Source organism: Spodoptera frugiperda, chromosome 24 (genome assembly GCF_023101765.2).
Source record: "Spodoptera frugiperda isolate SF20-4 chromosome 24, AGI-APGP_CSIRO_Sfru_2.0, whole genome shotgun sequence".
Taxonomy (NCBI): Eukaryota; Metazoa; Arthropoda; class Insecta; order Lepidoptera; family Noctuidae; genus Spodoptera; species Spodoptera frugiperda.
In genome coordinates this window covers 6794387-6817878 of record NC_064235.1, presented here as the reverse complement: position 1 = coordinate 6817878, position 23492 = coordinate 6794387, and the positions used below count along the sequence as shown (strand labels likewise).

At 37.4% G+C, this 23492-nt stretch overlaps 1 protein-coding gene and 1 long non-coding RNA gene across 2 annotated transcripts; one reads left to right on the top strand and one right to left on the bottom strand.

Annotated features, from left to right (window-relative positions):
• Window positions 1–572: 572 nt before the first annotated feature.
• LOC126912309 (uncharacterized) lies at window positions 573–22588 on the bottom strand. The gene is made up of 3 exons (XR_007706935.1): window positions 22449–22588; window positions 1250–9266; window positions 573–1181 (listed from the first exon to the last, which is right to left on the bottom strand). It is a non-coding gene; the product is annotated as an uncharacterized LOC126912309 (long non-coding RNA).
• LOC118278685 (serine protease snake-like) lies at window positions 11471–19888 on the top strand. The gene is made up of 10 exons (XM_050703878.1): window positions 11471–11735; window positions 12420–12526; window positions 13021–13091; window positions 13951–14054; window positions 15028–15179; window positions 15836–15948; window positions 16839–16991; window positions 18043–18169; window positions 18581–18739; window positions 19560–19888. The coding sequence occupies exons 1-10, from the start codon at window positions 11672–11674 to the stop codon at window positions 19740–19742; spliced, it is 1233 nt and encodes a 410-aa protein (XP_050559835.1). The 5' UTR covers window positions 11471–11671; the 3' UTR covers window positions 19743–19888.
• Window positions 22589–23492: the final 904 nt, after the last annotated feature.

Below are 23492 nucleotides of genomic sequence, written 5' to 3'. Positions count from 1 at the left end.
TAACTAGACCAGATATATGAATGTGATGGAAGCTAAAGAAGTATGTAAGGAGCGCAGTAGGTGGCGCTTTGTAGTTTCTGTATATCATCAGATGTATTTTTTACATTTAATGGGTCGACGTTTGGCCGCTATCTCACCTGATGGTAAGTGACGATGCGGCCTACGATGGAGCACGTCTGCCGATAAGCAACCTATTCACTTGGGCTTTGAAGACACCCAGGTTATACCCATCAGGAAACACAGACTCCGACAAGAGTTCCACTCCCTAGCAATTCGCACAAGGAAGCTTGAAGCGAAACGCTAGGTGAAATGTGGTGATTTCTTCGTGAAAAAAATTCGTGTGAGTGTGGTGGAAGCTAAAGAAGTATGTAAGGAGCGTAGTAGCTACCTCAGTGGTAGCACGGAGTCTGGAATTGTGCCCGGTATATGGCAATAGGCTCAGCCCCTATTACATGGGACATGTGCCGTAATGTCTACACATTCGGGGATAAAAAGGCGTGACGATACGAATGAAAAAAAAACTACTTATTTAATTTCATTTATTTTATTATCAAAAATAGTACATTGTTTATAATAATTATTATGTTTATATGACAAATATATGTTTGTATGTATTTTAGTATGTTATATATTCGATCTAAGATTAGTACGAACTCGGCTATGTCACGATTAGCAATTTAAAAAAATATCAAGATTATATTTAAGATGCTTTTTCTACCAGAGATGTGCTGTGTAGCTATGCTACGAAGATAGCTAAGCTGTGAAACTATGTGACCGTTTCCACTGATACTAAGCTATGTAGGTGTGCGAGGAAGATGCGCAGATCGAGTATGCGATGTATCGATAGTAGGGAAGCCATCTAAAGCACGCATTTTTCCGTATAAAAACATTGCTTAGTTGAACCCGTTTCCAACAGCACTAAGCTATGTCTACTAATGAATATGATTGGTGGAAGCCAAACGCATCCATAGCAACGTAGCATAGCACATCTCTGGTGGAAAAGCACTATTAAAGATAATCTCCTATAAATTATCAATTGGTCATATTTTACTGTACATAATTATGTCACTTTGTTCGTGATAAAGTGATAATTTTTATGAGTATTATTTATCTACTAACTGGGTATCATATACCCTCACACTCGCCGAGTTCCATTTCTATTATTATACTACTTAAAGTACCTTTATTCTATATTTACACTTAAAATATAAATTACTAATTTATTAACGCTTGTTCTATATGTGTGTACCTATATTCTATATTAACACTTAAAATATAAATTACTAATTTATTAACGCTTGTTCCATATGTGTGCGTCGATATATGTCGCATGAATTATATAACGCGGCGAGCATTAAGTTATAAACTTCACGCTCGCCGCGTTATTTGTATATATTTACATATTATTATTTACAATCCTCATTGATATTTTTACAATAATGCTTGTTCTATAGGGGGGGGGATATTTGTCGCATGAATTATATAACGCGGCGAGCATTAAGTTATAAACTTTACGCTCGCCGCGTTATTTGTATATATTTACATATTATTATTTACAATCCTCATTGATATTTTTACAATAATGCTTGTTCTACTGGGTGTGTCGATATTTGTCGCATGGATTATATAACGCGGCGAGCATTAAGTTATAAACTTTACGCTCGCCGCGTTATTTGTATATATTTACATATTATTATTTACAATCCTCATTGATATTTTTACAATAATGCTTGTTCTACTGGGTGTGTCGATATTTGTCGCATGAATTATATAACGCGGCGAGCATTAAGTTATAAACTTTACGCTCGCCGCGTTATTTGTATATATTTACATATTATTATTTACAATCCTCATTGATATTTTTACAATAATGCTTGTTCTATAGGGGGGGCGATATTTGTCGCATGAATTATATAACGCGGCGAGCATTAAGTTATAAACTTCACGCTCGCCGCGTTATTTGTATATATTTACATATTATTATTTACAATCCTCATTGATATTTTTACAATAATGCTTGTTCTATAGTGGGGGCGATATTTGTCGCATGAATTATATAACGCGGCGAGCATTAAGTTATAAACTTCACGCTCGCCGCGTTATTTGTATATATTTACATATTATTATTTACAATCCTCATTGATATTTTTACAATAATGCTTGTTCTATAGGGGGGCGATATATGTCGCATGAATTATATAACGCGGCGAGCATTAAGTTATAAACTTTACGCTCGCCGCGTTATTTGTATATATTTACATAATTATTATTATTTACAATGCTCATTGATATTTTTACAATAATGCTTGTTCTATAGGGGGGGCGATATTTGTCGCATGAATTATATAACGCGGCGAGCATTAAGTTATAAACTTTACGCTCGCCGCGTTATTTGTATATATTTACATATTATTATTTACAATGCTCATCGATATTTTTACAATAACGCTTGTTCTACTGGGTGTGTCGATATTTGTCGCATGAATTATATAACGCGGCGAGCATAAAATTATAAGCTTTACGCTCGCCGCGTTAAATGTACATGTATTTACATATTGACAACATTTATTACTACTTTTTACATTAATGCTTGTTCTATTGTGTGTGTCGATGTTTGTCGTATGAATTATATAACGCGACGAGCATAAAATTATAAGCTTTATGCTCGCCGCGTTAATTGTACATATTTACAATCCTCTTTTATATTTTTACACAGTAAATGCTTGTTCTATTGTGTGTTTCGATATTTGTCGCATGGATTATATAACGCGGCGAGCATAAAATTACAAACTTTACGCTCGCCGCGTTAAATGTATATAATTATTTACATATTGACAACACTTATTACTACTTTATACAATAACGCTTGTTCTATGTGTGTGTGTCGATGTTTGTCTAAACTCTACGCTCGCCGCGTTAACTGTACATATTTACATGTTGACAACTTTATTACTACTTTTATAAATTACGTTTGTATCCTATATGTGTGCGTCGATATATGTCGCATGAATTATATAACGCGGCGAGCATAAAATTTCGGTTTTTACGCTCGCCGCGTTAAATATTTACGTACATATTTACATATTGTCAACATTTATAACTACTTTATACAATAACGCTTGCTCTATGTGTGTGTGTCGATGTTTGTCGCTTGGATAATATAACGCAGCGAGCATAAAATTATAAGCTCTACGCTCGCCGCGTTAATTGTACATATTTACATGTTGACAACTTTATTACTACTTTTATAAGTTACGTTTGTATCCTATATGTGTGCGTCGATAAATGTCGCATGAATTATATAACGCGGCGAGCATAATATTTCGGTTTTTACGCTCGCCGCGTTAAATGTACATATTTACAGATTGACAATATTTATAACTACTTTATACAATTACGCTTGTGTCCTATGTGTGTGCGTCGATATATGTCGCATGAATTATATAACGCGGCGAGCATTAAGATTAAGTTTTGATCTTTATGCTCGCCGCGTTATTGGCACATATTTACATATTTACAGATTGAGAACATTTATTACTAATTTTTACAATAATGCTTGTTCTACTGTGTGTGTCGATGTTTGTCGCATGAATTATATAACGCGACGAGCATAAAATTATAAACTTTACGCTCGCCGCGTTATTTGTACATATTTACAATACTTTCCTTTTTACAAAGTTGCGATAATTGTACTGGTTCATTGGAGTCGCGAGTTCAGTGGAGAAGTCCCAGCTATCTTTAGAACATAAAATCTTACTACACAAATCTATTTTCAAACCAGTATGGACATACGACATACAGCTGTGGGGAACAGCTTCACACTTCAAGACTCCAACACGAAAATAATATAATCCAAAGAATCAAGAAACAAAATATTTATTACTACTTTTTACAAATAAACGCTTGTTCTATTGTGTGTTTCGATATTTGTCGCATGGACTATATAACGCGGCGAGCATAAAATTGTAAACTTTACGCTCGCCGCGTTAATTGTGCACATTTACATATTTACAAACCTTATTGCTATTTTTACAAATTGCTTGTTCTACTGTGGGTGTCGATATTTGTCGCATGGATTATATAACGCGGCGAGCATAAAATTGTAAACTTTACGCTCGCCGCGTTAAATGTACATAATTATTTACAAATTGACAACATTGATTACTACTTTATATGAAACACTTGGGCTATGGCTGCACATTATTTATTTAAATAGATTGCACGTAAGCTATTCGATTCTACATATGACCAGAAGGCTGGCTATTTCTTCAGTCAAAAGATAAGCATTGCCATTCAACTTGGCAATGCGGCCAGAGCATAATTTTTCGAATTTTACGCTCGCCGCGTTAAATGTACATATATTTACAACCCTTTAAGATATTTTTACAAATAAATGCTTGTTCTATATGTGTGTGTCGATATATGTCGCATGGATTATATTGTGCACATTTACATATTTACAAACCTTATTGCTATTTTTACAAATTGCTTGTTCTACTGTGGGTGTCGATATTTGTCGCATGGACTATATAACGCGGCGAGCATAAAATTGTAAACTTTACGCTCGCCGCGTTAATTGTGCACATTTACATATTTACAAACCTTATTGCTATTTTTACAAATTGCTTGTTCTACTGTGGGTGTCGATATTTGTCGCATGGACTATATAACGCGGCGAGCATAAAATTATAAACTCTACGCTCGCTGCGTTAATTGTACATAATTATTTACAAACTGAAAACAATTATTACAACTTTATATAAAACACTTGGGCTATGGGTGCACATTCTGTATTTAAAGAGATTGCACGTAAACTATTCGATTCTACACGTGACCCTGAAGGCTGGCTATTTCTTCGGTCAAAAGATAAGCATTGCCATTTAACTTGGCAATGGGGCCAGAATTTTGGGAACGTTCCCCAGAGCATAATTTTTCGAATTTTACACTCGCCGCGTTAATTGTACATATTTACAACATTTACAACACTTATAACTAATTTTTACAATAACGCTTGTTCTATTGTGTGTATCGATATTTGTCGCATGAATTATACAACGCGGCGAGCATTAAGATTATGATCTTTATGCTCGCCGCGTTATTGGCACATACATATTTACATATTTACAGATTGAGAACATTTATTACTACTTTTTACAATAATGCTTGTTCTACTGTGTGTGTCGATGTTTGTCGCATGAATTATACATATAACGTGATGAGCATAAAGTCACAAACTTTACGCTCGCCGCGTTATTTGTACATATTTACATATTGACAACATTTATTACAACTTTATATAAAACACTTGGACTATGGGTGCGCATTCTTTATTTAAAGAGATTGCACGTAAGCTATTCGATTCTACACGTGACCAGAAGGCTGGCTATTTCTTCAGTCAAAAGATAATCCAGACTTCTGGCTATATATTTACAACCCTCTAAGATATTTTTTACAAATAAATGCTTGTTCTATGTGTGTGTGTCGATATATGTTGCATGGATTATATAACGCGGCGAGCATTAAGATTAAGTTATGATCTTTATGCTCGCCGCGTTATTGGCACATATTTACATATTTACAGATTGAGTACGTTTATTACTAATTTTTACAATAATGCTTGTTCTACTGTGTGTGTCGATGTTTGTCGCATGAATTATATAACGCGACGAGCATAAAATTATAAACTTTACGCTCGCCGCGTTATTTGTACATATTTACAATACTTTCCTTTTTACAAAGTTGCGATAATTGTACTGGTTCATTGGAGTCGCGAGTTCAGTGGAGAAGTCCCAGCTATCTTTAGAACATAAAATCTCACTACACAAATCTATTTTCAAACCAGTATGGACATACGACATACAGCTGTGGGGAATAGCTTCACACTCCAAGACTCCAACACGAAAATAATCCAAAGAATCAAGACACAAAATATTAATTACTACTTTTTACAAATAAATGCTTGTTCTATTGTGTGTTTCGATATTTGTCGCATGGATTATATAACGCGGCGAGCATAAATTTGTGAACTTTACGCTCGCCGCGTTATTGGCACATATTTACATATTTACAATCCTCTTTTATATTTTTACACAGTAAATGCTTGTTATATTGTTTTTCCATATTTGTGGCATGAATTATATATCGCGGCGAGCATTAAGTTTTAAACTTTACGCTCGCTGCGTTAATTGTACATAATTATTTACAAATTGAAAACATTTATTACAACTTTATATAAAACAATTGGGCTATGGGTGCACATTCTGTATTTAAAGAAATTGCACATAAGCTATTCGATTCTACGCGTGACCAGAAGGCTGGCTATTTCTTCGGTCAGAAGATAAGCATTGCTATACAACGTGGCAATGCGGCCAGTCTTCTGGGAACGTTCCCCAGTGCATTAAATTATAAATAAAATTAAATAATATTAAATTAAAAACTTTACGCTCGCCGTGTTAAATGTACATATTTACAACCCTTTAAGATATTTTTACAAATAAATGCTTGTTCTATATGTGTGTGTCGATATATGTCGCATGAATTATATAACGCGGCGAGCATAAATTTTCCAATTATAGGCACTCGTGTTCATAAACAGACATTGGATTTGTACATTGAGTGTACGGTGTATAGTGTCATAATTTAGATGTACCTTAAGACTTGTCGCCTTTATTTTTAACTTACCCCAGAAACAAAACAAACGAGGCAAGCGAAATAAATGTTAATTATGTTTTAATTATGTATGTAAGTTGCTTTAATTGGTTGTCTACCGTTGTAACTTTTTGAATGAAATAAATAAATAAATAAAACCGTTTACAAATTGAAATAGATGTTATTTTTACACCTAGCTATGTTCGTCGGTCTTTGTCGCAAGAATTATACTAACCCGGCAAGCATAAGGGAAATCCTCATGGACTTTCTCCACCTGGGGAAAGAGGAGGGGCATACAGGATTCATAGGATTCAAAGGGCGGCAACGCACCTGTGACTCCTCTGGTGTTGCAGGTGTCCATGGGCGGCGCTGATCGCTTACCATCAGGTGACTCGTTTGCTCGTTTGCCTCCTATTCCATAAAAAAAAATACCGGCTAAAACCCACCGGTGTCTTCTCCGGACGTGAACATGGGGCTGCGAGAATCTAAATTCTTTCGCAGCCCCACATCAAGTGTCGGCTAGGTCCGTCCTGACCTCATCTCTTGCCCGGGGTAGTTAGGCGTTGGACTACCCCTTGCGTCGTCTCAGAGGCGGGGAAAGCATAAGATTTTACCTAACCACATACTTGCCGGGTTCGACTATAGTAACGTTAATTTATAATTCAAAATACTTATTACTATCTGAAACTTATCTTCTAAAAGACTCTCCCTCGTTGTCGTGAGGTAAGGTGCCCAAAATACTGGCTCGTACTAAAGCCTGTTCATCTTGCAAGGGATTAATATGCATTAATATCTGTGTTTGTTATAACTATGCATAATATGCTTGTTCTGTGCGCGGCGATATTTTTCGCATAAATTATATAACGCGGCGAGCATAAAATTATAAGCTTTACGCTCGCCGCGTTAATTTACTATATAAATACATACTATAAAATTATTTACATGACTTACTATTGACTTAATTTTATTTGAGAACTATTATAATAAGTCGTTCGATATATTTCGTATAAATTATATAACGCGGCGAGCATAAATTACGAACTTTATGCTCGTCGCGTTAATTAATATTACAGTAAACTATATTATTAATTTACACACTATCGCAATAACGATACACACTAGCGCATGAATTATATAATGTGGCGAGCATAAAGTTACCAACATTACGCTTGCTGCGTTAATTGTTAATATTTACAACATTTATAACTAATTTTTACAATAACGCTTGTTCTACTGTGTGTGTCGATGTTTGTCGCATGAATTATATAACGCGGCGAGCATAAATTTAATTTTATGCTCGCCGCGTTAAATATACATATTTACATATTGACAATATTTATTACTACTTTTAAAAAATTACGCTTGTATCCTATATGTGTGCGTCGATATATGTCGCATGAATTATATAACGCGGCGAGCATAAAATTGTAAACTTTATGCTCGCCGCGTTGAATCTACACATTTACAACAATTTTAACTACTTTTTTACAACTGTATTGATTCTATCGGGAACAAATAATATTTTAATTACATAATGCGACGAGCATAAACAATTTTTACGCTTGCCGCATTAGCTAATCTTATTTACTATATTAATATGTACTATATAATTATTTACTTAAAAAAACTTAATTTCCCTTGAGAATTATTACAATAAGTCGTTCGATATATTTCGTATGAATCATATACCACGACGAGCATAAACTCGAACTTTACGCTCGCCGCGTTAGCTGATATTACAGTAAATTATATTATACATATTTACAGAACACACCATAGCTTATTATGCTACTTTTTATAGCTAAATTCCATTTCAATTTCAGCCATGATTGTTCCTCTTTCCTTGTCATAGATGTCAAGTTCGTCCCACCATCTCCTTCTGGGCCTGCCGCGACGTCTGTGGACGTTGAGTGAGCTCCACTCAGTAGTGAGTTTTGCCCACCGCTCGTCCGACATGCGGCAGACGTGACCAGCCTAGTTCCACTTCAAGCTGGCCGCTTTATGACCAACGTCGATGATTTTAGTCGTGGAGCGCAGCGTGGTTGCGTGAGAATTATAATTAAATACATTTTTTTTAATGTATCTCTATCATATAATAAGTGGTTCGATGTTTTTCGCATGAATTATATAACTTGGCAAGCATAACATTACACCCCGCTTATGCTTATACTTGCTAAGTTTAATAAAGATTTTTTCATCAATTATATTACAATACATACTACGTTTGATAAGTAATTCCACGATAGAATTTCGTAGTACATTCTTCATATAATTGTTGAAGATTTTCCTCTCCATACTTTGCCCAGCGTAGTCCCAAACACGTCGACTTTGGTTGGCGTAGTTTTTTTTTCAACGACTTTGCGTAGCGTACTGGTGCAATATTAATATTGGGGCGTATTCTTGAGTAGTATTCGATGATGTTATCCTTTACGAGATAGTCTAGCGTAAAGTACTCTTGCAGCGTAGTTTTGTATTCGTAGACTTTAGTCGGCGTAGTTCCGTAAATGCCGACTTCGGGTGGCGATGTGACTTTGATGTCGTTTTTGTTTTTATTGTTTGTTTTCTCGGTTCCTTATTAAATTGGGAATGATGTGCAGTCCTCTGCGTTGAATACAATTCTGAAACAAATAAAAAGTTATTTTTAATAAAATTATTTACTATAATATGGAGGCTAAACTTACCGAATTCACGTTTAAAAATGCACTCTACAGGTCCCTACGTAATGTCCATTAAATTATACAATAAACTACCCACAGTCATTAAAAGTGAAGAGAAATTTAGTATATTTATGGGAAAGTTAAAGAAATTCTATGTAAGTTTTATGCTTACATTTGTTTTTATAATTCGACTGTTCTTTGTATTTATTTTGACTGATTCTAATTTTATTTCTAATTTTATTCTAATTTTATTTTTGTTTACGATTATAATTTATGTTGACTGTTATTAAGATAGTGACTTTGTATTTAATTTTAATTTTGATTATTTATAATTTCAACAATGATTATAACACCTAATTACTTTGATTAATTTGATAATTTGATTAATTTAATAACTGTTATAACAATTATTCATTTGATGTACTTACTTTTTTAGTGTCATATAAAAGTGTGTCCCTCCTAAACTTGTATTGTTGTGCCCGACAGGGTCCACATTGTGTCATATTTAAGTTTACCACCTAAGTCTTACATGTGGAAAGCAATAAAGTATTGAGTTTGAGTTTGAGTTTGAGTCTTTTTTTACATTTCATGGGTCTACGTTTGGCCGCTATCTTGCCTGATGGTAAGTGATGATGCGGCCTACGATGGAGCACGTCTGCCCATAAGCAACCTATTCACTCGGGCTTTGAAGACACCCAGGTTATACCCATCAGGAAACAGACTCCGGCAAGGAGTTCCACTCCCGAAGTCTCGAACAGGGCTCTTACTCTTGAAACCAATCTCAATGTCAATGCAATTTCAATTCAATAAAATCTCAATAACTATTCAATGTCAAAACTATACAACCCCAACCATAGCTGTTACAATTGTCACAGCATTCAGTAGGTAACTCTTCTAGTGTTGCAAGTATCCATAGGCAGCACCGATAGTTTTTTTTTTTTATGAAATAAAGAATATCGGGTGTCATGTGTATGTGAACTTGTATGTTTGTAAACGCACCCATGACGGGAGAAAATCCTAGTGTGGAGCAACGTTTTTTTTTTAATAATATTCGAAATAAATAATTAACGTCTGCTAACGAGCGAGACGGATAACCTGATGGTAAGTGATCAGCGCCGCCCATAGACACCCGAAACATCAGAGGAGTCACAGATGTGTTGTCAGTCTTTTAAAACCATCAGATAATATGTTTGCTCGTTTGCCATCATATTCCTTAAAAATATGATATACATTTTTCCTCAGAGAACGAACATAATAATATGCATAAAAGCATTGAATACAAAACTAGTTTGTGCAGTTTTTAAAATTGTTATTTTATTGATGTAAACAGGTAATCTGTTTGATGTTTTTTTTTCTTTCTTTTATTTTATTTCTGCGAATCTCTGTTGCTATCAGACAGGCGGTAAAGGAAAAACATGGAGGGGAAACCTGGACTTATAATTTTCTAAATATATACTTAATATTATAAAGCTGAAAAGTTTGTTTGTTTCGTGGTTTGAACGCGCTAATCTCCGGAACTACTGGTCCGATTTGAATAATTCTGAAGGCTATAGGTCATAAAACATCACGCTATGACCAATAGGAGCTAAGCAGAGCGGGTGAAACCGGAAGCAGCTAGTTCTAATTAAAATCTCCAACTCGCATTGAGCAAAGCGTGGTGATTAATACTCAAACCTTTACCGTGCGACAATCATCTAATAGCAGAATAAGGAAAAATACAACGTCACGCCTTTCATCCCCGAAGGGGTAGGCAGAGGTGCACATTACGGCACATAATACCACTGTACAATGTACACCCACTTTTCACTATTTGTGTTATAAGTCCCATGTAATAGTAACCCTATTGCCATATACTGGGCACAATTCCAAACTCCGTGCTACTTCGAATCGAACCCGAGACACTTTCCCGTCGACCAACGTGATACTTTTTTTAGAGGGGAAAACCGTACTACTCCTGACAAATTTTCGAAAATCCGAAATAACCCAGTAGTATTTCCCGACCCGGGAATCGAATGCGAAACCCCTTGTCCGGCAGTCACATTTGCGACCATATCGACCAACGAGACAGGTTGTCGAATAAGGAAAAATATAAACAAAAAACACTAAATATCATCCTCATATTGAAATTTATATAAATTGTTCTTTTCTTACAATATTTTGGCAGTCGCTAGCTTACTCTTGATGAAGAGAAACGCTTTTCCGATTAAAAATTACTAAATATTTTTCCTTATGTTTGTGTTTTAACACATTGAACGCCGTGGTGGTCACCGGTGACCGACGTTAGCGGAGGATTTACCTTCAACAGTTTTCTATTGGCAGTCAAAGACTTAAAACTCAGTTTAAAGTGCGAAGATAGAAGCGTGAATATGTTGTTAAAATTAATCATTAATTTATGTCTTGTTGTGTATTCCGTGGTTTCTATGTATGAAGGTAATTATTATTTTTATTTTATTTATTAATACCTATGCTACTAATATAAGGTGTTCTAAATATATCTGCCACGGCTTTAATGGAAAGTAGTGTTTTGTTTGAAGATTAATTAATTTCGATAATGAATTCAATTTGAGAACATGAAGAAGTTAAATAAATATTGACTTTACTCTGCATAAAATGGTTCACGAATCGTTCAATTGCTATTAATTGCTTTCATTGTATAGTGAATGAGATAGCTCTTTCATAACAAACTTATATTCATTTAATTAGTATAAAAAATACTCATAATCAATCATTTATATTCACTATTGTAATCTTCAAACACAACACTACCTCCCATTAAAGCCGTGGCAGATACTTTTAAAGCTACTTGACGAATGAAGCGGGGTAGTGGACAGTGCCGGCGCTAGCACAGATAGCCGAACAAAATCAATCGCACCACTGACTAAAGAATTACACGTGTTCCATCACTAAGCTGCGACGTTATCGCTTTTCTATTTGATAAGACGTTTTTTGGGGTTTGAGCAAAAACATTTTTAAAATGGTCAGGCGTATCTGTCCTCCTTTGTACCTAAATATTTATACATATTTGTTTATTTAGGAGCAAAAAAACTTTTAAAATGATAATGCGGATTTGTCCCCCTTTGTACCTAAATATTTTATTTTAACGTGTTTGTTTAGGAGACAGGTGCATAAAGAAGGATGGTACGGATGTAGGGACATGCACCATCGTGACAAATTGCCCGGCTGCACTGGAGGAACTTGATCTCGGAGAAACACAACCTCAGGTAACCATCAGACCACCACAGATGGGGCCCAGTAGGGCTGATGCCTGATCCGAAACTGCAGTCTACCTAGCGGGTTTACCAGGCTCTGGCTTGAAAAGCAGGCGTAGGAACGGGGTGGCTTTTAGTCAGTAAGAGTAAAAGCCCTCCCGCCTCGCCTAAGGCGAGAGAAGTCATTGAATGACTTTCCCCCTCAAAAAAAAAGTATAATTTGGTAAACGAGCAGACGGATCACCTGATGGTAAGCAATCACCGTCGCCCATGGGTACCCGAAACACTAGAGGGTTTAGGAATTTGAGAATTGTTTGGGATTAAGGAGATTGGGCCTCCGGTAACCCTACTCTTAAGAACGAAATATAACGCAAGCGTTGTTTCACGTCGATTTTCTGTGAGGCCGTGATATCACTCCGGTCGAGCTAGCCCAACAGTGCTGAAGCATGACTCTCACATACCTAACACAAGTTTTATTTAACTATTTGTATTTGATTATTACACAGATATGCAGTTTCCCATCTGGCAATAGAGACCCAATCGTGTGTTGTTTCAACAATCCTAATAATAGTAAAAGGTAATTATAATAATATATAAATAAATATCGTCACGACTTTATTCCCCGCAGGGGTAGGCTGAGGTGCACATTACGGCACGTAACGCCGCTATACAATGCACACCCACTTTTCACCATTTGTGTTATAAGTCCCATGTAATAGGGATTTATTGCCATATACTGGGCACAATTCCAGACTCCGTGCTACTACTGAGACATTTTCGAAGGACCCGAAAATAATCGTGTAATCTTTACAAGGTTGGTGCGGTAGCTGGGCAACCGACTGCCATGCAACGTGTAGCGGGTTAGGCTCCCGCACGGAGCAACTCTTTGTGTGATTCACAAATTGTTGTTTCGGGTCTGGGTGTCATGTGTATGTGAACTTGTATGTTTGTAAACGCACACACGACACAGGAGAAAATCTTAGTGTGGGGTAACGTTTTGTAAAAAAATAATAAAAAAGGTAAATCCTCCGCTAAACGTCGGTCACCAGTGTAAAAGAAAAAGAAAAGAAATAAATATTGGGCTGAAATTCCAATAAAAAGTATTCTATCTGTCTGTATACCAAATTTCTTCAAAATCCGTTCAATAGTTTCAGCGTGATTGACAGACAAACATACAAACTTTCACATTTAAATAACACTAGCTACTTCCGCGCGGTTTCACCCGCTCTGCTCGGCTCCTATTGGTCATAGCGTGATGTTTTATAGCCTATAGCCTTCCCCGATAAATGCACTATCCAACATAAAAATAATTATTCAATTCGGACCAGTAGTTCCGGAGATTAGCGCGTTCAAACAAACAAACTCTCCAGCTTTATAATATTAGTATAGATTAGTGGGATTATAGGTTGTTATTTTGCAAATCTTTGAATTTTCAGAACAACCCAGAGGCCGCCAATTGCACCATCACGCATAACCAATGAGCAGCCTCGTTGCAGCCCACTACACCAATCTACAAAAACTAAACAAGTTGCTTTTAATAGTAAGACTTGATTCTACACATTTTTTCGCGTATCGTCAAATGATAATGATAAATAATATTTATTTTGCAAATAAGTTACAATGTAACTCTTTTACACGTACACTCTTAAATAACTAGATGAGGCCGGCATTTCCTATCCGACTACTCTGAGAAGAAATGCCGAAACAAACTCAGAAGTCATAGTCTCTTTTAAAGTCCAGACAAAATCAATTAAAGATGTCGGAGAACCGTGCAAGTTGGTTCTGTAGTGGTCTTTTGAGGAAAGAACCACAGCAGTTTGAGCGGACCTGTTCAGATGGCAGCACTCATGTGTCAGTTTACAATCAGCTCAGCTGACGGCTGTTGCTGAATGATCCGACGAACAACACCAACCATAAGAACATTTGGGTAGGCCACACAAATGCTCAAACTGTCAGAATATAATTAAATAAAAATAAAATGACTAGCCAAAGTCTCACACGGTCCTCAAACATTTTATACCTGAAGACAGAGGTGCACATTACAGCACGTAATGCCGCTGTACAATGTACACCAACTTTTCACAATTTGTGTTATAAGTCCCATGTAATAGGGGGTGCGCCTATTGCCGTATACTGGGCACAATTCCAAACTACTACTGAGAAACAGAATTTTTGAAAAAATATTCTGATCTGAGGGCCTACTCTAATTCAACGATCGAACGAACGAAAAAACTTCACAGATTACATAGTACAATTCTATATTTTATTGCGAACTTTCGTGAACAAAAATGAACGAATGAAATGAAGATAAATAAATAGGTTTTGATATGAAATTAAAAATAAAACGTTATTTCAAGTAATTCTATTAGTAAATCAATAAAACCTACGGCCGAAGATTAAACGAAACTTCGGATTCGAGAACCGGAGTAGGCCCCAGAAGAAATTCGAATCAAAAGAAGAAGAGTTTTACGCAACAGTTAGTAACAATATTTTTTATGTATTACTTATTACAGAATGTTTAGAGTACCAAGAGAAGTATGTGTACCCTTGTGTAAGAGGAACTGCCCTCACGGGTGGGTATGGGAGGGCCAACTACTGTCACCACGCGAGTGACCAGCTGGTGGCAGGAGGTACGAATGCTGGTAGAGATGAATTCCCTCACATGGTAAGTAGTTCATTGGTTAAAAGTATCAAAAGAAATCGAATCATCTTTTTTTTATAGTATAAGCCGGTAAACGAGCAGATGTATCTCCTAATGGTAAGCAATCCCCGCGGCGATTGACGCTTGATACACCACCGGCGATACAAGTGCGTCTGGCCTTTTGGGGATTAGGAATTTATGGATTGGTGGAGAATCGGGGATTGGGAAGATTGGAAAAGAGGGAATTGGGCCTCCGGTAACCTCACTCACACAACGAAACACAACGCTTCGGTTATTTCACGTCGGTGTTCTGTGAGGTTGTGCTATCACTCCGGTTGAGCCAGCCCAGCAGTGCAGTCACCACATGTTGTCAATGAACAGCTAATTGTATTAATCATTGTTATCGGCTTACTCACTTAACTGTTTGAGCCAGAGCCCCGGTAAACCCGACTAGTGTCAAGTCATACGCAGGCTCCGGATTCATGAGTATCAGCCCTACTGAGCCCACGATCTGTGGTGGTCTGATGGCACTGCTACGGACAGACAGCGCAGAACTAGTCGCGTTCCTCGTCAAACAGCTACGTGTGCCGATAACATAATTTGCATCTGGATACGTGAAAATGTCACCACGATTGGTACGATGAAATTATAGCTAATTGTATTTTATTATAATTATGTAGGTGCTGATAGGATTCGGAGACTCTGCATCCAACCTCGGTTTCAAATGTGGCGGCTCTATCATCAGCGAGAGATTCGTCCTGACAGCAGCCCATTGCTCATTCTCACCGAAATTGTAAGTTTATTACATGTTTTTATGTAATTAGGCTTAGAATATCTTTATTTCTCATAAGAATCACATACATAATTCGCTTACTGAGAAACAATGATTACATAATGCGCACAGTAGTATTGATGTAAATAACAATAACAAAAAAGTGCAAATATAATGTAAATACGATCATACAAATATTATAAATAACACAATCGATTAACAAAATCGGGTAGACCAAACAAACCAGAAACCAAAACATAAAGTAAGTACGCAGGTAGATCAATAAATTAATCGTTCACTTGACAGAATGATGATGCAGAAACATAGGTATATGAATTATTTTTACTGGATGGCATTGTTATTACCTGATGGTAAGCAATCAGCGACACCCGCAACACCGGAAGAGTCACAAGGGCGTAGCCTGGAAATGTGCCCGGTATATAGCAATAGGCTCACCACCTATTACATGAGACTTAAAAAATTAATTCTGAAAAGTAGGTGTACATTGTACAGTGGCATTACGTGCAATAATTTGCACCTCTACCTACCCCTTCGGGTTATAAAGTCGTGACGATAATATGATATTTCTTACATTTAATGGGTCGACGTTTGGCCACGGTATCTCGCCTGATGGTAAGTGATGATGCGGCCTACGATGGAGCACGTCTGCCCATAAGCAACCTATTCACTCGGGCTTTGAAGACACCCAGGTTATACACAGGAAACACAGACTCCGGCAAGGAGTTCCACCCCCTAGCAGTTCGCACAAGGAAGCTTGAAGCGAAGCGCTTCGTGCGAGTGGGTGGGATATCTACCATGAAGCGGTAGCGCCGATTGTCTTGTGGTTCGATGATGGAAAGTGACTAGGGGGAATCAAGTTGTGCCATATAAGATTTTGCTCTTAATTTCAGCGGATATGCGACGTTTATAGCAATAGGAGTGCTTCACAGAGATGAAGCTAAAGACCAATCGAAAATATACTCAATCAAGAGGTTTATTAACCATCCACACTACAAATCGCCGTCGAAATACGATGACATCGCTTTGATTGAGACCGATCGAGAGTGAGTATCAGTTTTTTTATACCCGCATTGAGCAAGCGTGGTGATTAATACTCAAACCTTCTCCGTGTGAGAAGAGCCCTTTGGTCAGCAGTGGACACTTATAGGCTGGTGATGATGTGTGTCATAATGTCATAACAAAGCGTGTTTTAAGATTTTATTATGGTATAAATCGGTAAACGAGCAGACGTATCACCTGATGGTAAGCAATCACCGCCGCCCATCGACACTTGAAACACCAGAAGCGTTACAAGTTGCCAGCCTTTTGGGGGTTAGGAATTTAAGGGTTGTTGGAAAATCGGGGATTGGGAAGATTGGGAAGGGGAAAATTGGGCCTCCGGTAACCTCACTCACACAACGAAACACAACGCAAGCCTTGTTTCACGTCCGTTTTCTGTGAGGCCGCGGTATCACTCCGGTCGAGCCGGCTCAGCAATGCCGAAGCATGGCACTCCTACACTTCTAGCTAGGACGATGACAAAATATTAGACACGTATTTTTTTTTTGTCATATAAGATAGCAATACTTGGATACAAGAAATCAAAGTTTAGGAGTGGAAGCAAATACGTCATTTCTACGTATGTATGTATAAAACGTAAAAAGAAGTGTTAATATTTCAAATCGAAAACCTCTACTAGTGTAGTATGTAGCCTAAATGAAGGCTGCGCGCCGTCGCCGCGTCTGCGCACGTTACTCATGATGAAGAGTCCCGCTGTGACTCGAAACTAGTAGAGCTTTTCTCCAATAATTTACATGAGTAAACCGTGTTTTTTTTTTACTACACGATTGGCGCGATGGTAGTACAACTAACTGGCTGCCGCGTAACCTGTAGCGGGTTTGATTCCCGCACGGAGCAAACCTTTGTGTGATCCACAAATTGTTGTTCCGGGTCTGGGTGTCATGTGTATGTGAACTTGTATGTATTGCATACTCTAATGTGGGGCTACGTTTTAAAAAGTACCAAATTTTGTTTTAACTAATTTAGTATGTCTCACGATAGCTATTGCAAAAATCAACCTTAACGTTTTGTGATAAAGTCGGAAATGGTTTGTAGGATGAAACTGGACCAGTTCACCGTACCTGCTTGCCTTCCGACAGAGCCAGTGGACGACGCCAGAGCTATAGCCACGGGGTGGGGAGCTACCCACTACAATACTCAGCCAACTGACATTCTTCAGAAGGTAAGAAAAAATTTTGTGTACTAGCTTCCGCCCGCGACTCCGTCCGCGCGGATGTCGGTCTTCGCGTGGATGTTTTATTTCTCCATTTTGAGTAACTCTGACAATGACATCTTATAAATATCTATTGATTGGACCCAAATACGGCTAGGCCCAAAATAATTAAAAAGATCCCTCTATTGAGCTAATGCTGTTGAGCTCGCGTTCTGTAGTATAAAACTAAAAATTCAGATTTTTTTCTACGTATTTTATTGAAACACTGAGGCGTTACAAATACGTCTAGCCTTTTGGGGGTTAAGAATTTAAGCGTAGTTTGACGTCGGTTTTCTGTGAGGCCATGGTAGTACTCCGGTCGAGCCGGCCCAGCAGTGCCGAAACATAAGACACATGTACTATTTTTATCGTATTTTTCAGGTGATTTTATATAAAACTCCTGTTGAAGAATGTAGTAGACTGTTCAGGAGCCATCGGTTGTTTCGAAGAGGTTTCAACGAAGAGACACAGACTTGCTACGGTGACAGAGAGCTGCCTACTCGCTACCAGGACCGATATGAAAGCAAGGACACTTGCCCAGTAAGTTCCATGGCTCTTAACTCTATATAGGGTGACTGGTAATTAGTGAACGATATTTAAACACGTGATTGTACTCGTGATTACAAACAACTTTCCCGAAGAAACTTTTTTTGTATATTCATTAGTTTTATTTTTATTGCAATAACAAAACAACAAAATTTCATTAGTACGCACGTGTAATGTTCTAATATACCTACTATAACGCGGGTGCGACTCGCTGCTAACAGCTGATCATACGAAAGCACGCGAAATTTTGTTGTTTTGTTATTGTGATAACAACAAAACTAATGAGTATACAAAAAAGTTTCTTTGGGAAAGTTGTTGGTAATCATATTGCTGCATGAACATTTAATTGCGGGCGGGAGGGTGGTTTGGTGGTTTGTGTTGGTGACATTTAATGGGTCGAAGTTTGGCCGCTATCGCCTGATGGTAAGTGATGATGCGGCCTACGGTGGAGTACGTCTGCCCATAAGCAACCTATTCACTCGGGCTTTGAAGACACCCAGGTTTTACCCATCAGGAAACACAGACTCCGGCGAAGAATTCCACACCCTAGCAGTTCGCATAAGGAAGCTTGAAGCGAAGCGCTTCCTATCTTTATCTAATATATAAAATTCTCGTGTCACAGTTTTCGTTGCTATATTCCTCCGAAACGGCTTGACCAATTTTTTTGTGCTTATCCGGTATCTATGAGAATCGGCCAACATCTATTTTTCATCCCCCTAAATGTTAGGGGTAGTACAACCCTAAATTTTTTAATTTTCCGCGGACGAAGTCGCGGGCAGAAGCTAGTTTAACATATATCTTTTTTTATTTACAGGGTGATAGCGGCGGTCCGCTTCAAATTAAAAGCAAGAAAATAGATTGCATGTATATTATAGTAGGGGTGACGTCCAATGGCGAGCAAGATTGTGCGACGCCCCACTCTGCTGGAGTCTACACGAAGGTCGCAGCTTACGTACCCTGGATTGAGAGCATCGTCTGGCCTCAATATTCATTTTGATTAATTTTAATTCAAATTCAAAGTCAAAATTATTTATTTCAAATAGAACAGGAAGGCACTTTTGAACGTCAAAGCAAATATAATAATATTATGTTTTTTTTTTAATATGTTGAGATCAAAATATACGAACCAGCAGTTCAAGCACTAAATACGTGGTTTAATTTCCCTATTAGTAGCTACATCAGGTCAACAATTACATCTATTCGGTAATTAACAAGGGTAAATGACTAATTTTTATTTCAATGTCCGTCTTGTTGATTACTTTAAAACATTACACATATTGCTTACGGAAATAAATACTTTCGAATTTGGCCCAGACGGACATATAGCGATCAGATTGGCGATATATTAAACAAGAACCAAATTAAAAGTACCTTTAACCAACGAACATGCATGAAAAGACTGATGACTGTTGATGAAGCGAAAGAAGTGTGTAAGAACTATGGCAATTGACGTTCCTTTGTCTCTGCCTACCTACATGGGAGACAGGCGTGAGTTTATGTATGTAATATGTATGTCTAAACCCACGCTTAACCATTTCACCCCATAGTCACCCCACAGACACCCCACACCCACTACTACTGCGCATGCGTGTCGCGTGGGCTAGCCGCCATATTTGCTAGACCGAAATGATTGTTAGCAAACATAATAACATCACCTCTCTTATTTTAAAGGGGTAGACAGAATCGCTGCTGACTGCTTCGTTGGCCGAGTGGTTGCAAGTGCGACTGCCGGGACCCGATACCCCTTGGTCTTGGATTTGATTCCCGGGTCGGGCAAAGTATTACTGGGTTTTTTTCAGTGTTTCGAAAATTTCTCAGTAGTAGCACGGAGTCTGGAAATGTGCTCAGTATATGGCAATAGGCTCACCTCCTATTACATGGGACTTACAACATAAATTGTGAAAAGTGGGTGTACATTGTATAGTGGCATTACGTGCCATAATGTGCACCTCTGCCTACCCCTTAAGGGATTAAAGGCGTGACGATATAAAAATAAAAAAAAATATAGACAGAATCGCTGACCTCTTTACCTTTACAATGTTGCCCCACACTAGGATTATCTCCTGTGTCGTGTGTGCGTTTACAAACATACAAGTTCACATACACATGACACCCAGACCCGAAACAACAATTTGTGGATCACACAAAGAGTTGCTCCGTGCGGGGCCCGACCCCGCTACACGTTGCATGGCAGCCGGTTGTCCAACCACTTGGCAACCGTGCAGTTTTATACCATGTTAAAAATTAAAAGAAAAAACAGATAATAGAGGTAAGGGGAATGTTTTTAAACCGGTTTTTATAATTATTATTTCACCGCGTACCACTAACAGGGTAGATGACTGATTTTTATTCTAATGTCCGTCTTGTAGATTATTTTAAAATATTAGACGCGTATTTTTAATTTTCTTACTGAAACAAATACTTTCGATGATATATCGATTTGAAATATCGTGTGACATCACTTCTAGGTACGTTTTATGCGTAGAAATGACGTATTTGCTCCCACTCCTAAACGTTGATTCGTTTTATCTAAGTATTATTTTCTTATATGACAAAATAAAAACATACGTGTCTAATATTTTTTATCTATTCTATTTTTTATATTACATAACTTAAAGTCAAAGTTAAAAGAATTTATTTTCATTAAACCATTCTTTCTTGATTTTATTAGTGACATTTCAACTTCTAGTCTTAATATTATTATATCAATATTTATTATGCCTGCTTAAATTATCTTACAGAAATTATCAATTTTAATTTGAATAATTAACACATAAAGCCGTGGTGGTCACCGGTGACCGACGTTAGCGGAGGATTTGCCTTCAACAGTTTTCTATTGGCAGTCAAAGATTTAAGTACGTTTGAAACGTCAACAAATAAAATTAAATAGTCTGTCAGTCTGTCCTTCAGTGAAGCTATTACTCGTTCCAAATTGTACCTTGTATTATGTTTTTGTAACTGACAAACCGTCATCACCCCTTTCTTCCCCTCACCCCTCGCATTGCACATGCGCGTTGAAAGCGTCGCCACGTGGTTTTGGCAACCATTTTGTGTTGTTTAAATTTCAAGTTATAGCTATAAACAAATGAAAGAATCAGAAAGAAAAGTAATCCCTTTTGTTGTAATCTATACTATACTAATATTATAAAGCTGAAGAGTTTGTTTAATTGTTTGTTTGTTTGAACGAGCTAATCTCCAGAAGGTCCGATTTGAATAATTATTTTTGTGTTGAATAGTGCATTTATCGAGGAAGGCTATAGGCTATAAAACACCACGCTATGACCAATAGGAGCCAAGCAGAGCGGGTGAAACTGCGCGGAAGTAGCTATTCGGTTATAAAATTAACGAATATTTAATGCTGTACATTACAAAACAGTATTTGTATATGTATGAGATGAAACATCGAAACAAACCCGAAAAAACAGACTAAACGTTTTTTAAACGTTGTCCCACACTACGATTGTCTTCTGTATCGTGTGTGCGTTTACAAACATACAAGTTCACATACACATCACACAAAGACCCGAAACAACCATTCATGGATCACACAAAGAGTTGCTCCGTGGGGGAGCCTAAACCACTAAACGTTGCTCAACCACGCCACCTGCCCAACTACCACTAAACTACACAAGTAAGTACCTATAGAAAAGAACATTATAATAAAAAAAAAACAATTGAATACATATATAAAAAATAATCTTACCTGATACTCGAAATTGAGCAGTATTCTTCACAGCTAAAGCTTAATTTTGATATATAAAACTATTATACTATTATTATGTCGTAAATAATAATATTTTAAAATTGTGTAGCGTAATCGAGAGCAACACACGTCCAGCCTGCCCGACGCTCAAGGCTGGAATGAATCAATACCAGTTTTGAATCCAGACAGACGCTCCCAATCAAAAGGGATGTTCTTTAGTGTCGATATAATATATTATCGATAGTTCGTAACCGATACTGGATTCGTTTATATTATTGAATGTCAGATTGACGGATCATTCTATTTTTACATTTTAAAAGTTAATGAAAGATTGTAAATGAACGTTTAAGTATAAATAATCTGCTTAACTATAACACTGTTTCCACTGCATCGGAGCGGAGATGAGACGTATTTTAGCAATGCGATTGGTAATTTTGTATAAGTATTTTTATTTTTATAAGCTTTTTTTATAGTATAAGCCGGTAAACGAGCAGACGTATCGCCTGATGGTAAGTAATCGCCGCCGCCCATGGACACTTAAAACACCAGAGGTGTTACAAGTGCGCTGTCGGCTTTTTGGGGGTTAGGAATTTAATGGTTGTTAGGGAAGGGTTGTTGGGAAGATATTGGTAATTGGGCCACCGGTAACCTCACTCACACAAAAAAACACAACGCAAGCGTTGTTTCAAGTCATAATTTAATACCTTATTTATTCAAATTATCGATACCTGTATCCAGATCCGAAGATTAATCTCACCCTCACTATGTCTCACCCTAATGCCTATTTTTAGCCGACAGTGGGAGCCCTAACGAGGGGTTATAATTCTAGGGTTCCATAGTAATAAAGGGTATTACTAAGTTCCACAGCGGCATTACGTGCCGTCATGTGCACCTCTACCCCCGCTTTCCTACCCTTTCGGGGATTAAAGGCGTGACTTTATAATAATACTAAGTTCCAATATGCGCTTTTGTCAACCTCTCTTAAATTTTAAGGAACGTCTAGACTAAGATAAGTGGCACCTAATGACATTTTGGGATAAGTGA

Coding starts and splice junctions, on each gene's coding strand:
- LOC118278685 (XM_050703878.1), top strand. CDS start 11,672: ATGTTGTTAAAATTAATCATTAATTTATGTCTTGTTGTGTATTCCGTG. Junction 11,736..12,419: donor CGTGGTTTCTATGTATGAAG/GTAATTATTATT, acceptor GTGTTTGTTTAG/GAGACAGGTGCATAAAGAAG. Junction 14,055..15,027: donor TAAACAAGTTGCTTTTAATA/GTAAGACTTGAT, acceptor TACTTATTACAG/AATGTTTAGAGTACCAAGAG.